Genomic DNA, 18,493 nt, shown 5'->3' with positions numbered 1-18,493 from the left:
TACCCCTCACCCCTTAGTCTATACCATCTTCTGAAAAGATACTGGAAAATCCATATAATAGGTTGCAAATATTCAAAAAGAATTGTTGCATATTACCCCTTTGAGGTGAAACCCTCACAGGTTTTTCACCTCTTCCTTGTGAGAGCTCTGAATTCCAGGACCCCCTCCACTCATTAACTTCCCTCCTCTGGTAAGTCTGCCACAGACCCTGACTTACAATGTTCTTATAAAGAAAGAATAGCAACCTGCTGGGCTCAGCACAGTATATTTGTGGAGGTCTTGGTTCAATCCTGAGCTCTATCTTTTAAAGAGAATGACACAAGGTAAAGCCCTCCTTGGATGAGTATATTTGGTATGTTTTATTGAAGAGGGTCATGCCATAAAGGAACTGGAGAACTTTCATAGACATTATTTCATTCATCCACAAGGGAGGACAGTTGCCTGATAATGCAATAAACTGCCTCTCAAAAGAACTGAGACTCCTTTCCAGATTCTAAATCCCTAGTATATGGGATTCTGTGGCCCTAAGGGGAGGCTCAATGTTACCCTTGCATCTGCTCCCTTTTACTCACCAATCCACATATTTGTCAATCCAGGAGACTAAGGATGGGAAGAGATTTTTGGGGTGCAGAGAGAAGTGGCTGGAGTTCTGAAGCTATAGTCTCTTTGGACATCTTTATCATGTAGTTATAGCCTCTACTTTGGATTTATGTAGAGGAGACCAGCTCAGTTGTGGGGTTTGCAGGCAAAGGCTTTACCTTCTGGCTTGTGTGGCTTCAATTACTTCCTTACCATTAGAGGAGCAAAATACATAAGGCCAGTGATGGGCAGGAGGAAAGGGACATCTGGTCTACCCTGGTTTGTAGCCTAAGGTCTGCCTCTGCTACAGGCCAAAGGTGCTTTCCCCAGGGTCCAGGAGAACTCTCCTGGGAACCCCACCAGGTTAGGGACCTGGGACACAGTCATCATCATCATCTGGCCATCCTTGTCTCTTGTGTATCTCTGTCTTCCTGAGACCCTCATGGAAAACTGGCTATGGCAAGAAGAGATTCAGACCCTCTCGTATCTCACTATCCCCCTCCAGCCAGGAAAACAACTCCAAGACATTTCATGGAAGTAGATAATATTTATAGGTAACCATCTAGAAATGAGAAACTTAAGGAGATTCTTGTTAAAGGGGCCAACTCTTTGAGGTCTACTCATCAAAGCTTCGTGCTTAGGTGCAGCCTGGCTATTTAATTCATTCATTCATTCACTCATTTGATGAATTTTTTTTGAATACTTACTATAAGCCATTTATATTCCCTTCTAAATGCAGGGGATAGAGCAGATTAAATCACAGAGCTTTTAGTCTGGTTGGGGGAGACAGAAAATAAACAAGATAAATATATTGTTCTGAAAGTGATCATGGTTATGAATACACAACTAAGTGATGATATTGTGAGCCAGTGATTGTATAATATGGTTGAACTGCATGTATGTGAAGATTTCTGAAGAAAAATATTTTTTGAACGATGAATATGTAAAATATATGTTATATTCAACAGCAATTAAGTGCTAATGAGAGAAATAAAGCCAGGAATGTAGAGGAAAAAACAGGGGCAAGGATTGGGGATGTGTTGATATTTTTGATTAAGTGGCCAGGAAGGCATCATCAAGAAGGTAACTTTTGAGAAAAAAACTGGAAGGAAATGAAAGTGTTAGCTCTGAGGACACGATATTATGGGTGGAGGTACTAAAAGATATGTAACGAAATTTGGCTTCTCAAACTGATACTAAGAAGATACAAACACCAAGTAAATAAATGTCACTATCAGAATTAAGTAAAGGGGTGTTCCACAGATACGGAAGAGACTGAAAATATTTTTATAAACTGCTGTTGAAATTCTATGCTACTTGGACACAAATGTTCATAACAACACTATTCAGAATAGTCAAAGATAGAAATAACTCAAATGTCCATCAACAGATGATAGACAAACAAGATGTGGTATATCCATACAATGGAATATTAGTCAACCATAAAAAGGAACAAAGTTCTGATGGATGCTACAACATGGATGAGCCTTGATAACATGCTGAGTAAAAGAAGCCAGACACAAACTGTCACATGTTGTGTGGTTCCACTTATAAGAAATATCTAGAACAAGTGCATTCATAAGGTTAGAAAGTACAGAATAATGCTTGCCAGGGCTTGCAGGGAGGGAGACATGGGGAATGCCTGTTTAATGGGTACAGGGTTTCCTTTTGGGATGATGAAAATGTTTTGTAATTAGATAGAGGTGATAATTGCACAACACTGTGAAAGTACAAAATGTTACTAAATTGTACACTTTAAAGTGGTAAATTTTATGTTGTGTGAATTTTCCCTCAATTTAAAATATGCAAAAAATCCTTTATTCTAATTATTTTGAAGTCTGAATAAAATGAATGACTTTCTATAAAAATATAAATTACTGAAATTGACTAAAGAGATAGAAAAACTGAAAAAAAACATTGAAAATAGCATCAACAAACATCTCCAAATAAAGATTAGGCCAGAAAATGAATAGGTAGTTTCGTTGAGAGTATTGTACTTGAGTTAATAGTATTCTCTGTAGTTTAATTAATATTGTCATGCAAAAAAATTAAAAATTGAAATGAATACATCAACAAATGAGAGAAAGTAGAGTTGCTATAATTTCTATATAAAATCATCTTACAAGTTATTTTTAAATATATTTCACTATTGATAAATAGGCAAAGAACATGGATTTAAATGGAAATATTTTCATATGAAAAGATATCAAATTCCATTAATAAACAAACAAACTCAAATAAAACAATGAGATATTACTTTGTACCCATCAATTTGAGTTTTTATTTAAAGTATCCAGACATCATCTCAGAAATATTTATACCTCAATGGTAAATGTGAAAAATGTATTAAAAAGGCAGTTAGGCAATCCATGTCCAAAAGTCAGACAATTTTGCATTTCCTTTGACCCTGCAATTCCAGTTCTAGTCATGCAAAGAAAGATATTGGCAGGATATAAAGGTTTAGATCCAGGATATTTGTTTACTAAATCAATTGTATAGGAGAAAAAAAAATCTTACAGAAATTATGATATAGTCTTATAATTCAGTCATCAAAAATTGTGAAACCTTTGTGACAAACACTCCCTTTATCCAATGGATTTGCAGATGAGTAAAAAAATAAAAACAAATAATAATTTATAAGGCACATGTTTTAGCTTGCTAAAGCTGCCAGAATGCAACATACCCGAGAACGATTGGCTCTTATTGAGGGGATTTATTTAGATAAAAATGTATAGTTCTGCAGAAGAAAGGCAGCTAGCTTTCATCTGAGTTTCTCTGTCACATGAGAAGGCTGACCTTCTCTCCTGGCTTCTAGATTCCAACGGTCTTACCTGGGGCGATTCCTTTCTGCATCTCCAAACATCTGGGCTGAGCTGCAAAAACAAAAATAAGGTATGTTGAGCTGCTTGGGCTGTGCTGTGTTGAGTTCCCTTCTGACCTCTCTCTCTCTCTCTTTTTTTTTACATGGGCAGTACTGAGACGTGAACCCAGGTCTCCAGCATGGCCGGCAAGAACTCTGCCACTGAGCCACCATGTCCCGCCTTGACCTCTCTCTTTTAAGCCTCCAGAGAAATAAATTAAATTAAATTAAACTCAATGTGGAAAGCACTCCCCCTAGCTGACTGCAGATGTGATCAGCCATAGATGAATTTCACGTATGATAATTTAAGTCCACAGCAACAGGACAATGGGGTATCAACCACCTGGCCAAGTTGATACCTGAACCAACTATGACAGGGGGATAAGGGGTTTGGGATGTATTAGGTGTTATCTTTTATTTTTATTTTTATTTTTTTGGCATAATGAAAATGTTCTAAAGTTGATTGTGGTGATGAATGCACAATATATGATGATACTGCGAGCCACTGATTGTATACTTTGGATGAAAATACGGTATATGAATATCTCTCAATAAAATTGCATTGAAACGTTGTCCTCTTAAAAATAACTCCTATGATGGAAGAAAGTGAAATACAAAGCAGCGTGTTCAGTTTGACTTCCATTTTTAGTTAAAAAAAAAAGAAAAAGAAAGAAAAACGGAGAGTGAGAAAGAGCGGTAGAGAGAAAAAGAAAGTACTAGATAGTTATACAACAATTTTAATTGGTAGAATTATGGGCAAGCTTAATTTTTTTACTTTTTGCTTCTTCTGTTCCCCCCAACATGAATGTGTAACTTTTATAAATTAGAAGAACAACAATCAAAAAAAAGTAAAGGGCGTTGCACCGGTGGCTCAGAGGCGGAATTCTTGCCTGCCATGCCAGAGACCCGGATTCAATTCCCAGAGTATAGACTCATGTACGTTACAGAAAATAGTTCATTTTCAGTGCTTAAAATTAAAAGCTTTCCAGTGTAATATTCTGTTCATTTTATTTATGAAGGTTAGCAATAAGCAAGAAATTATCTTCCAAGATTGAATCCTCACCCCCATTATCTTCATCCATTCCTGTGAGTCTGGATGCACCGTAAATAGGATCTTTTGATGACGTTATTTGTAGTTCAGGTGTGGCCAAGAGAATCTGTTAGGTCTTAACCCTATTACTAGAGGCTTTGTGGAGGGGACCCCATAGGAAACAACCAGGAGCTGGAAGTCAAGGGAATCCAGAAGAGAAAGAAGTGGCCGTCATGTGCATCACCATGTGACAGAAAAGCCAAGGACTGAGGATAGCTGGCAGCCAGCCTCAGGATGTCACCATCTCCTGAGTGAAAGCATCGCCTTGCTGATGCCTGGAGTTTGGACTTTTAGCCCCAAAACTTTGAGCCGATTAATTCCTGTGTTTTTTTAAGCCAACCTACTGTGTAGTATTTGTTTTAGCAGCTAGGAAACTAAAACGTGCACCTTCAGTGTTAAGTCTCCATTTAATTTGATGTGTCCCCATTTCTTTATCCTGCCACCCCTCCACCCCCCACCCCCACACACATTTTTTACAATGAGATCTGGGAACTATGAAAAAAAAACTGCCGAATAAAATGTGAGCTTTTCAGTTGTCTTATTTTCCTGAATTGCCTGTATTTTTGTTAAACCAATATCCAATCGACTGTCACATGCTTCTATTAATAAGATTGCTTTAACTGAATTATACTAAGGATGGCAGTAGAAACTATATTGTTTTAGGATTTCTCCCAAGCGGTGGAGGAAAGGTGAGCTCAAAGAGTTACATTGGTAATTATCATCCAGAAATCCCCCCAAATGGGTGTCAGTGCCTAACAGCTAAACTTGCTTTCAGTCGCATAGGAAGCCCTTAGAGAAGAGAAAATAGAGTGAACTCAAAAAATGATGACAGTGTTAGAAAATTAGAGCAGGGAGAAAAATACGTATGGTTATTTAATTCCCAAAAAGAACTTCGCTGAGAAAATATTCAAAGAGTTATAATAAGGAATAAAAGCAAAGCAAATGGAATTAGATTCTAGCCATAGAGATTTTGAAATAGGAGGAAAACTTCTGGCAGCTTATAAAGAGGTTTATAAAATATTAGAATAAATTACCAAGGGATGCATTAATTAGCATTTCCTTCTTTTGAGAATTTTGAGTTAAGACAGAAAAATATCTGCTTGGAGTTGTTGCTGATGTTTGAAAAGGACAAATAACATGTGCAGGATGAGGGCCAGAAAGAAGGCAGTTGTTGCCGGGTGAATTGTCCACCTAGCACTCATAAAAGCTACCCACCCTAATGCCTCCTTGGTGAGTTTCCTTGTGTTGACCAACTGGGCATTTGTCTGTAGGTAGACAGGTGTGTACTTGGGGGGAGTAGAAGAACCAGGAGCCCACAAAAATGTTGAACTATTTTGCAAATGTCTTGGGATTAGCAAAACATCTTCCACTGTTTTTCAAGTGTTTTCAGATCTGCTAAAATTCAACTGTGGTTTGCCCCGGAGAGCTCTTTCCTTAAATTTGTTATGCTTGTTTATTTTAAGAAAAACATGATCTTAGTGTTTCTGGGTTCGTTTACACTTCGCTCCTCATATGGGTTTGTGAGCTGTGGTCAGTTTCTTAAGATGTCTGCTGGGAATCAGGGGAACTTCCCTCCGCACTGAGAAATTGCATTTGGTTAGTATGCACGAAACTGAAGTCAAACAGCAAAGAGAATTTGGTTTAGCTCTCTCTTCACAACTCAAGAAATTCAAGCACGGTTTAGTTGCTGCAATCCTCCAAAGGGCCCCCCTGATTCTTTAGCTGCACTTGTGTTTGGGTATCAGTATTTCCCTCTCATTGTCTGGGCTAAAACCCATATGTTTGCTTGAACATGGGAGACTGTGTTAGAGTTAGAGTGATGTCAGATAAATGGACTTGCTGGCTGAAGTTTTGCTAGGAAATATGCAGAAAGAAAGAGTTCAGAAGATCAGCTTGGATAAACCCTCATCCACTGGTTCTCTCACCTAATTTTTATTCAGTGCTAAGCTAAAGGGCCTAAATGTTTAATTCTGAAAAATGTCAATCACTGACCAATTAAACCCCTGTTCCTGTTACAGAACTGTGCTAGTTATGGAATTTATGAAGCATGCATTATATTGCATGGGCCAGGCAATTGTTAAGATGCAGAGTGAATAGGTGAGAAGCAATCAAAATGCAATCAATTATGAATTGCATGATACAGGTTTCAAGAAGCAGAGGAACTGATGAGCGAGTGGGATCTGGTTAAAATTTAGGTGCCCCAAGATGGCTTTAACTAGGTGTACACCTGTAGAAAGAGGAAGACAGACAGAGAAAGAAAAAGAGGGAGGGAGGGAGGAAAGGAAGGAGGGAGGGAGACAGAGAGAGAAAGAGAGAGAAGGATGTTCTGATAGAAAGAACAGTCATGAGATGCTAATAGTAGAATGAAGTATAGGCGGTGGTCAGGATAAAGCTTAGACCAGCTGAAGTGGAGTAGAGGGTTCTTATATTTAAGAGAGGTGGAAAATAAGATTAGAAAAGCTTGTTGGAAAAAGGCATTCACAGCCAGGCAAATCCATTTTCCTTGATTTGGAGAGCACTAGAGAACGCTTGTTGGTTTTTAAGCATAAAAGTGGACAAAGCAATGCTGAAGTAAAATTAATACAGTGGTAATATGTAGGATGAACTAGAGAGGGAGTAGGCTGAGGTTGGGGAGCTCAGCTCTGTAGCTGTTGGTATGATCCAGACACAACAAGAGGAGTTTATGAACACACAAGATTAGTAGTCTGATCTCAAACTGCCCCCTGCCCCAATGTTTGTACGGCTTATATATTAGGCTAAACCAAATGAAATTGTTAGTCTGATCATTGAATATAGCCAGATATTGGCTAGTAAATATAATTTAACCTAATAATTTAAAAATTTAGGGGTGTACAGTCTTCAGGTCTGGCTTGATCCAGCAGCTCACTGATGCTACCTAGATTCCAGTTTTTAATCTCTCTCTCCCTTTCCTTTTTGCCTTTACAATGTCAGCTCTCCCCAAAGGCTGCCTCCTCTTTTATGTAGAGAACAGCCAGTTTCAGCTCTTTTGGAAAAAATGGAAATTTCTTTCCCGAAAGTCCCTCTCAAATATCTCCACTCAGCTCCTTGACCTGAAATGAAATGCTCATCATTGACTCAAGCAGAGTAGTCAGGGCAACAGAATGAGGGAATTGTATTAAGCCAATTAGGGTCCACTTAATTGGATGTGAGATCAATCCCACTCAAAGTCAGATGGCTTTAAAATATGATAGGAAGGGAGGAAGAGGCAATGGACGTGGGAAGGCAACCAGCAAGAGTCTACAGTGGGATAACCAGATACTGACTTCCTGGAAGATGGCGGCTTAGTAAGACGCGCAGATCTTAGTTTCTTCTCCAGGTCAGCTACTAGGGGAGTAGAAACGATACAGAAAGCGCCCAAAGCCACAACAGAGATAAAAAAGACAGTGTACCCCATCCTGGAACGGCTGGCTGGCTGAGAGAAGCAGCTCGGGTGAGATCGCCGAGGCGCGCGGGCCTCACCGGGCGGGGTGGCAAGCGGCCGGAGTTACTCCCTTCCCCCTTCCTGGGCCGGCTGGGAGAATTGGAGAGGCGGTCCCCTGAAACCAAGGCGGCTGGCGCCCACACCACGCGCAGCCCCCCGGACCAACTGAGAGAATTGGATCGGAAATCCCCAGGCTGTGGAGAACGGTGACGGGTGGGGGAGGCCCCTTCTAAACCCGTGACTCCCGGGGAACGTGCACTCTCTCGGGCGGGCCACTGCCGCTGGCGCCCTCCCGCCACGCTTGTCGCCCCGGGCCGACTAGGAAATTCGGATGGGCTCTTTCCTGGGCTGCGGCGACCAGCAACCCTCCCTGCGTTCGGACCCCGGGCCGGCTCAAGCCGCTTCGGCTAGCGAACCCCCCAGATGGCGAGAGTTTTCCAAAGTTTAAGGTCCCACAGCACCTTTTACTGGTGGGACCCGCAGACAAACGTGTGCCACGAGCGCCACCTACTGGGCAGGATAAGAAAAACAGAACCCAGAGATTTCACAGAAAAATCTTCCAAACTTTTGGATCCAATACCCAGGGAAATCTGTCTAAATGCGCAGACGCCAACAGAAGATAACAGATCACGCTCAAATAATCGAAAACATGGCCCAGTCAAAGGAACAAACCAATAGTTCAAATGAGATACAGGAGCTGAGACAACTAATGCTAAATATACGAACAGAAATGGAAAACCTCTTCAAAAACGAAATCGATAAATTGAGGGAGGACATGAAGAAGACATGGGCTGAACATAAAGAAGAAATAGAAAAACTGAAAAAACAAATCACAGAACTTATGGAAGTGAAGGACAAAGTAGAAAAGATAGAAAAAACAATGGATACCTACAATGATAGATTCAAAGAGACAGAAGATAGAATTAGTGATTTGGAGGATGGAACATCTGAATTCCAAAAACAAACAGAAACTATCGGGAAAAGAATGGAAAAATTTGAACAGGGTATCAGGGAACTCAAGGACAATATGAACCGCACAAATATACGTGTTGTGGGTGTCCCAGAAGGAGAAGAGAAGGGAAAAGGAGGAGAAAAAGTAATGGAAGAAATTTTCACTGAAAATTTCCCAACTCTTATGAAAGACCTAAAATTACAGATCCAAGAAGTGCAGCGCACCCCAAAGAGATTAGACCCAAATAGGCGTTCTCCAAGACACTTACTAGTTAGAATGTCAGAGGTCAAAGAGAAAGAGAGGATCTTGAAAGCAGCAAGAGAAAAACAATCCATCACATACAAGGGAAACCCAATAAGACTATGTGTAGATTTCTCAGCAGAAACCATGGAGGCTAGAAGACAGTGGGATGATATATTTAAATTACTAAAAGAGAAAAACTGCCAACCAAGACTCCTATATCCAGCAAAATTGTCCTTCAAAAATGAGGGAGAAATTAAAACATTCTCAGACAAAAAGTCACTGAGAGAATTTGTGACCAAGAGACCAGCTCTGCAAGAAATACTAAAGGGAGCACTAGAGTCAGAAACGAAAAGACAGAAGAGAGAGGTATGGAGAAGAGTGTAGAAAGAAGGAAAGTCAGATATGATATATATAATACAAAAGGCAAAATGGCAGAGGAAAATATTATCCAAACAGTAATAACACTAAATGTTAATGGACTGAATTCCCCAATCAAAAGACATAGATTGGCAGAATGGATTAAAAAACAGGATCCTTCTATATGCTGTCTACAGGAAACACATCTTAGACCCAAAGATAAACATAGGTTGAAAGTGAAAGGTTGGGAAAAGATATTTCATGCAAATAACAACCAGAAAATAGCAGGAGTGGCTATACTAATATCCAACAAGTTAGACTTCAAAGGTAAAACAGTTAAAAGAGACAAAGAAGGACACTATATACTAATAAAAGGAACAATTAAACAAGAAGACATAACAATCATAAATATTTATGCACCAAACCAGAATGCCCCAAAATACGTGAGGAATACACTGCAAACACTGAAAAGGGAAATAGACACAAATACCATAATAGTTGGAGACTTCAATTCCCCACTCTCGTCAATGGACAGAACATCTAGACAGAGGATCAATAAAGAAATAGAGAATCTGAATATTACTATAAAGGAGCTAGACTTAACAGACATTTATAGGACATTACATCCCACAACAGCAGGATACACCTTTTTCTCAAGTGCTCATGGATCATTCTCAAAGATAGACCATATGCTGGGTCACAAAGCAAGTCTTAACAAATTTAAAAAGATTGAAATCATACACAACACTTTCTCGGATCATAAAGGAATGAAGTTGGAAATCAATAATAGGCGGAATGCCAGAAAATTCACAAATACCTGGAGGCTCAACAACACACTCTTAAACAACGAGTGGGTCAAAGAAGAAATTGCAAGAGAAATTAGTAAATACCTCGAGGCAAATGAAAATGAAAACACAACATATCAAAACTTATGGGATGCAGCAAAGGCAGTGCTAAGAGGGAAATTTATTGCCCTAAATGCCTATATCAGAAAAGAAGAAAAGGCAAAAATGCAGGAATTAACTGTTCAATTGGAAGAACTGGAGAAAGAACAGCAAACTAATCCCAAAGCAAGCAAAAGGAAAGAAATAACAAAGATCAGAGCAGAAATAAATGAAATTGAAAATATGAAAACAGTAGAGAAAATCAATAAGACCAGAAGTTGGTTCTATGAGAAAATCAATAAGATTGATGGGCCCCTATCAAGATTGACAAAAAGAAGAAGAGAGAGGATGCAAATAAATAAAATCAGAAATGAAAGAGGAGGCATAACTACTGACCTCACAGAAATAAAGGAGGTAATAACAGGATACTATGAACAACTTTACGCTAATAAATACAACAATTTAGATGAAATGGACGGGTTCCTGGAAAGACATGAACAACCAACTTTGACTCAAGAAGACATAGATGACCTCAACAAACCAATCACAAGTAAAGAAATTGAATTAGTCATTCAAAAGCTTCCTAAAAAGAAAAGTCCAGGACCAGATGGCTTCACATGTGAATTCTACCAAACGTTCCAGAAAGAATTAGTACCAATTCTCCTCAAACTCTTCAAAAAAATCGAAGTGGAGGGAAAACTGCCTAATTCATTCTATGAAGCCAACATCACCCTCATACCAAAACCAGGCGAAGATATTACAAAAAAAGAAAACTACAGACCAATCTCTCTAATGAATACAGATGCAAAAATCCTCAATAAAATTCTAGCAAATCGTATCCAACAGCACATTAAAAGAATTATACATCATGACCAAGTAGGATTCATCCCAGGTATGCAAGGATGGTTCAACATAAGAAAATCAATTAATGTAATACACCATATCAACAAATCAAAGCAGAAAAATCACATGATCATCTCAATTGATGCAGAGAAGGCATTCGACAAGATTCAACATCCTTTCCTGTTGAAAACACTTCAAAAGATAGGAATACAAGGGAACTTCCTTAAAGTGATAGAGGGAATATATGAAAAACCCACAGCTAATATCATCCTCAATGGGGAAAAATTGAAAACTTTCCCCCTAAGATCAGGAACAAGACAAGGATGTCCACTATCACCACTATTATTCAACATTGTGTTGGAGGTTCTAGCCAGAGCAATTAGACAAGAAAAAGAAATACAAGGCATCAAAATTGGAAAGGAAGAAGTAAAACTATCACTGTTTGCAGACGATATGATACCATACGTCGAAAACCCGGAAAAATCCACAACAAAACTACTAGAGCTAATAAATGAGTACAGCAAAGTAGCAGGTTACAAGATCAACATTCAAAAATCTGTAGCATTTCTATACACTAGTAATGAACAAGCTGAGGGGGAAATCAAGAAACGAATCCCATTTACAATTGCAACTAAAAGAATAAAATACCTAGGAATAAATTTAACTAAAGAGACAAAAAAAACTATATAAAGAAAACTAAAAAAAACTGCTAAAAGAAATCACAGAAGACCTAAATAGATGGAAGGGCATACCGTGTTCATGGATTGGAAGACTAAATATAGTTAAGATGTCAATCCTACCTAAATTGATTTACAGATTCAATGCAATACCAATCAAAATCCCAACAACTTATTTTTCAGAAATAGAAAAACCAATAAGCAAATTTATCTGGAAGGGCAGGGTGCCCCGAATTGCTAAAAACATCTTGAGGAAAAAAAACGAAGCTGGAGGTCTCGCGCTGCCTGACTTTAAGGCATATTATGAAGCCACAGTGGACAAAACAGCATGGTATTGGCATAAAGATAGATATATCGACCAATGGAATCGAATAGAGTGCTCAGATATAGACCCTCTCATCTATGGACATTTGATCTTTGATAAGGCAGTCAAGCCAACTCACCTGGGACAGAGCAGTCTCTTCAATAAATGGTGCCTAGAGAACTGGATATCCATGTGCAAAAGAATGAAAGAAGACCCATCTCTCACACCCTATACAAAAGTTAACTCAAAATGGATCAAAGATCTAAACATTAGGTCTAAGACCATAAAACAGTTAGAGGAAAATGTAGGGAGATATCTTATGAATCTTACAATTGGAGGCGGTTTTATGGACCTTACACCTAAAGCAAGAGCACTGAAGAAGGAAATAAATAAATGGGAACTCCTCAAAATTAAACACTTTTGTGCATCAAAAAAGTAGAAAGTAGAAAGACAGCCTTCACAATGGGAGACAATATTTGGAAATGATATATCAGATAAAGGTCTAGTATCCAGAATTTATAAAGAGATTGTTCATCTCAACAACAAAAAGACAGCCAACCCAATTACAAAATGGGAAAAAGACTTGAACAGACACCTCTCAGAAGAGGAAATACAAATGGCCAAAAGGCACATGAAGAGATGCTCAATGTCCCTGGCCATTAGAGAAATGCAAATCAAAACCACAATGAGATATCATCTCACACCCACCAGAATGGCCATTATCAACAAAACAGAAAATGACAGGTGCTGGAGAGGATGCGGAGAAAGAGGCACACTTATCCACTGTTGGTGGGAATGTCAAATGGTGCAACCACTGTGGAAGGCAGTTTTGCGGTTCCTCAAAAAGCTGAATATAGAATTGCCATACGACCCAGCAATACCATTGCTGGGAATCTACTCAAAGGACTTAAGGGCAAAGACACAAACGGACATTTGCACACCAATGTTTATAGCAGCGTTATTTACAATTGCAAAGAGATGGAAACAGCCAAAATCTCCATCAACAGAAGAGTGGCTAAACAAACTGTGGTATATACATACGATGGAATACTATGCAGCTTTAAGACAGGATAAACTTATGAAGCATGTAAAAACATGGATGGACCTAGAGAACATTATGCTGAGTGAGTCTAGCCAAAAACTAAAGGACAAATACTGTATGGTCCCACTGATGTGAACAGACATTCGAGAATAAATTTGGAATATGTCCTTGATAACAGAGTCCAGCAGGAGGTAGAAACAGGGTAAGATAATGGCCAATTGGAGTTGAAGGGATACAGACGGTGTAACAGGACTAGATACAAAAACTCAAAAATGGACAGCACAATAATACCTAATTGTAAAGAAATCATGTTAAAACACTGAATGAAGCTGCATCTGAGCTATAGGTTTTTGTTTTGTTTTGTTTTGTTTTGTTTTGATTTTACTATTGTTACTTTTATTTTTTTCTCTATATTAACATTCTATATCTTTTTCGGTTATGTTGCTAGTTCTTCTAAACCAATGCATATGTACTAAGAAATGATGATCATGCATCTATGTGATGATGTTAAGAATTAATGATTGCATATGTAGAATGGTATGATCTCTAAATGTTGGGTTAATTTCTTTTTTTCCGTTAATTAAAAAAAAAAAAAAAAAAGTCTACAGTGGTATTTCTTAGCTATGGTGTTTACCTCCCCCTGCTCCTTAGACAAATCTAGGCATGGGAGTGGGAAAGAGCTAGGACAAGGAGACCGTCCAGTCAATAGGAATCAATGAGAGAGAAGGCCAGCTCTGCCCCAGTGGTAGAAACCTTGTCTTACTGCCCTGCTGGTTGGGGAGATCCAGAAGTACAGGGATCTAGAAATGGTCATAGGCACCTCTACAGACCTGTTTCTGACATTCAAAGAAATAGCTGTGTAAGCTTTTGATGATAAGGTCCTTGCTGAAATGGAGCAAATAAAACTACCATGGAAGCTTGGGTCATCTGGACAAGGTTAGAATAAGATATTTCACTGTGTGACCAATACTCATTCATGTGCTATGCAATATTTTTGTCAGCAAATACAAGATTATTCCTAAGCCTGTAGCCTAGTACTGCCAGACTTCTTTCTCTAGTCATAACCAATACCCAAGTGCCCATTTTAAGCTCATAATAGATTATTGCTTTGCCTTAGCTCATCAGCAGATACTTCATAACATTGAAACGCTTCTGCCATGTTCCTGCCCATTAACCTCCAGAGCTCTTCCTGCAGCTAATCCCCACTTGCATGGCAAGGAACTTTCTGCAGAACTGTGTCATCTGCCAATGTTAAGATTTCATAATGCCTGTTTGTCTGGATCATTTATTTGAGGGTTGGAGAGAGTTAAACAAGATCAGTACACACACACACACACACACAGACACACACACACACGTCTCTAGGGAAAATCACTATTTTCCACCCTCTGGGCATCAAAGCTAATTTTGTTGACTTACAGCTGTGGTCTCCCCGGTGTTGTATTCAGATCTCTTCCAATGCCTTTGCACCTGGAGGTGTTACAAATTTTGCTTTTGTTTTATGTGCCACAGTCCAGTCACAGGGCAGTCAATATAAAACAAGATGGTGTTTGCATCATAAAGCAAACCAATGACCTCGGGGGAGGGGTGGCCTTGCCCGGCCAGGCACCAGGCGCTCCTCCAGAGGGACAGCTGGCTGAACAAGACCAAAGACGGCCGTCAGCTGGACGCTCCTTCCATGATGACTCAAGCTCAGCAATGAATAAGGAATCAACGTTAACCACTCTGTCCAAATGTGCTGCAGCCTGCGACCGGTTTGCGCCGTGTTCACGTGAGTATGTGGATACCAAAGCAGGCTTTTCCTCCAAATGCTCCCAGAGCAATTAAAGACTAAACAGAGCTGACAGATGCTGGTCAGATGCACGCCAGCTTTGGAAACAGTAATGTAACCAGATGTGGGGGGGAAGAACTAGAACCATCTTAGCATCTGTAAAATGAAATAGATTAAGATCTAAAACTAGGGTTGGGGCTGGTGGTGGTGAGGAAGTGGGAGAGGGAAGAAGATGGGAGGGTGCTGCACTCAGCCCCTTTCCAACTTGATCACCAGGCATTTGCCAAGTTCAAGGAAGAGTGCGTGTCTTGTTTAGAGAAATAGCATCTTATTTGTCATGTTATTCCAAATGCTTAAGTTACCACAGAGGAAGTGGTGCTGTGTCCAGAGAGAACCCACTATCATTTCTTGTACTCAATGGCCTCAAGCTTACATCCTGCTAAAATATAGTCTGCCCCAAATAAATTAGTTTGTTTACTTATTTTTAATATTGGTGGTTGCACTAATAAGAAAAGTAATCATTCTCCCTAGTAGCAAAGAAATGCAAACTAAAACAATAATATACCATGTTCTACCTGCTAAAGAGACTGAGTGTTTTAAATAGTCGCATTCAATTCCATAAAAAAATTTAACATAAATTGATACAGTTTCTGGAAAACTATTTGAGAATATGGATCAAGGGCATGAAAAATATGTCTCTGGGTTAGTCATTTCTATTTCAGACAGAGTCCTACAGAAATAATCCCACCAATCACAATAAGATAATACCAGCGAACTGAAAAAGAATTCTACATGACCCCCAAAGTGGGGGGGAAATAATTAAGTAATTAATTATTTAAGTAAAGACTACTTAATCATCAGAAATTATTAAATATCTAGTTAACTATTTGTGATACATCCATACATTGAAACATTGGATTGTTATGCAGCCAATGTAAATTCTGTTTTCATACTGCATTACAAATGCTTATTAAGTAATGGTGATTGAATAAAGTAGGGTATACATACTCAAACTGGACACACCATAAGAAGTCCTGCATGTATGTGTGTGCCTGCTATTCAAATACAAAAAATTTTCTTCCTTAAACATGTGTTTCTTCATTTGTCTTATTTATCACTAAATTAGCGTGTGCTTCTTGAAAGAAAAAATACATTACATTATTTTAAACATTTCCCTTGCGCTCTGTAAACAACAAAGACATATCGAGCCAATGACTTAGGTCGCTTGGAAGTATTCTAGCACTCAAAACAAGTCTGAAAACACTCTATCCTCCTCTTTGAGAAGACATACTTAGGAAGGCCAGAAGGTAGGATAAATCTATGCCAGACTGCCAGGTTTCTAGCCCACTTTTCCTCCCTGTTGGGGACACCTCCCTAACAACTGTGTGATTTACCATCCCCTAGTTTCCAGGACCACACTGGTTTTAGGAGGGGAGTGTCATGTCCCTTGAACCCCAAAGCAAACCTCTGTGTCCCAGGACTTCTGCTTCGTTCCCTGGACATCCCATATGGACCCTTACCTTGTTCACTGAGGCGATGCCCTGGCTTTCCCGTCTCTCTGTGGGGCAGTCTGGTCCTTGCGGGCACTTGACAAAGAGCCACTTACTTCCTATGGACCCCCTGGTGCCAGTTGTCTGCCTCAGTTTACAAAGAAAGCATCCCCCCTGCAATCTTCACAGCTGCCCTCTGCTCTCTGTTCTTTCCCCTCATTGATGCCAGGCTAATTCCTTCTTTTGCGTCCCCCCAGCCCCTACCCTGCTGGACTTCCTCTCCATGCCTATGGCAGGGTAAGGAGCTCTTGGACCACTCTGCTGGGCTGTAGGTCTGGGTCTAAGCCCTTCCCCTTGCAGGCCAGAAGACAAGTCTGGCATTTTCTTAAGATATGTTACTCCTTGCCGTTGTACCTCAATAAGTGCCTGAAATATATTTCCTTTCATAGCCATCCTTCTTTATTAAAATGCACCCTTTATTAATTCATAGTTATAGTTTAGCTTATTGAACACTTGGTCAAATCTCCATATCAGATTTTCTTGAAATCAGTTGCCTGAATCTTCCTAAAATGTATTTTACAAAGAACAAGCAGGATTCAGACCAATTATGTCTCTGTCTTAGGTTGACAGATACAAGGACATGATTTAAACCTCTCTTTTAAGGGGTTTAAATTGCCTGTGGAGCACAGCCCAATGGTGAAATAGACTGCCTCCCCTACGGTGTGTTCTCTACCATCAGACATGCCAAAGCAGAGGCTGGTGTGAGGTGGGGCGGGGGTGTACAGGCAATGGAAGGTGGCACTGGACCGGAAGTTAGAGTCTCTCTGGAATTCTGTGATTTCTCCAGCCAGGACAGACTCAACTTGAGTGTACCTGTTGGGTTGTTAACCTATTCCAGAATCTATGTCAATCACATTGAACAAATACGTTTTGATTCCCTACAGTATGTGACACACCCCAGCAAGGAGCTAGGGATACACACAGGGCTGTTAGAAATTTACCTTTAAACTGAGCCCACAGGAAACATATCTACTTACGGGGCAATCCCAGTGAATGAAGGCAATATTTGTCTCTTCCTTCTTTTTAATGTTTACCTTAAAAACTTGTAGTTATTGGACGAATGGTGAGAAAAGACGTGGCAACAAAGAAAACAGCTTTGCTCAGTGTCTACGCACCGGATGCTGGCTTAGCTGCTTTGGAGATCTTATTACAACAGCCCAGTATCCCCCAGGCTCATCAGTTTGTGGGTAAGAGGCAGGGAGCATTAACATCAACACCTGAACTCCTGAGTGCTAATTCTCACCACATGAGAATTCTGGCCCCTTAGAAATGCTTCCCCCTGAGAGCCTCCACAGTGACCCTCACTTGATCCCATGACAAGTCCAGGCTAACATCGTCACTGTTCCTGCGTCCCCCCTTTCTGCCCCACCCGCTCTGGTGTCTCCTGAACCCCAGACTCCACCAGGAAGGCTGGTCACACTCGCCCATCGTTCTCAGTGGTGGGATCACTACCTGGCACCCCAGGAATGAGGACGATGCTTTTACCCTATGCCCAGAGAGGTAGACTCACAGTAGGGCTACTTTTGCCACAGAATATTCTGTGATGTCTCTCAATTCACACAAGCAGGACCTTTTCTCCAAGGCATGTGACTTCAGTCCATTTTAAGCAGTGTATGCCAATAAACAATATTAAAAAAAAAAAAAAACCCTGATGTGTAGCATTTGCTAATTGCTGTGGTGTAAATATTTCCACTGGCAAAGAGTTGGAAGGAGACGTGCACAACTGGCTCTCAAGAGCTGGTGTGAGTGCCCACACACCACTGAGAGCCTCACGGGCCAAGAACCACTATTGTCTTCAGCAATAGGCTAGGAGGTTGGAGGACTCAGTCCCTGTAAGGAGGCTTTGTTCCCTTCTGGAGAATTGGCTCTCAAGGCTCTGCTATTCCCCTACAGCCTGGT

General features: G+C 40.0%; 1 protein-coding gene across 1 annotated transcript in view; it reads right to left on the bottom strand.

Moving 5' to 3' along the window:
- Positions 1-14,769, bottom strand: part of LOC143686104 (uncharacterized) — a 165,366-nt gene extending 150,597 nt beyond the window's left edge. Inside the window, exons 1-2 of the mRNA XM_077163132.1 lie at positions 14,693-14,769; positions 3,411-3,452 (exon numbers count right to left, since the gene is read on the bottom strand). Of these exons, the coding sequence (XP_077019247.1) occupies positions 3,411-3,442 (32 nt within the window). The 5' untranslated portion in view covers positions 3,443-3,452; positions 14,693-14,769. The remainder of the gene's footprint in view (positions 1-3,410; positions 3,453-14,692) is intronic.
- Between the last annotated feature and the right edge of the window lie 3,724 nt (positions 14,770-18,493).

Source organism: Tamandua tetradactyla, chromosome 6 (assembly GCF_023851605.1).
Source record: "Tamandua tetradactyla isolate mTamTet1 chromosome 6, mTamTet1.pri, whole genome shotgun sequence".
NCBI classification, from domain to species: Eukaryota; Metazoa; Chordata; class Mammalia; order Pilosa; family Myrmecophagidae; genus Tamandua; species Tamandua tetradactyla.
Note: the sequence above shows the minus strand (reverse complement) of the source record. Positions and strands in the feature narration are given on the sequence as shown.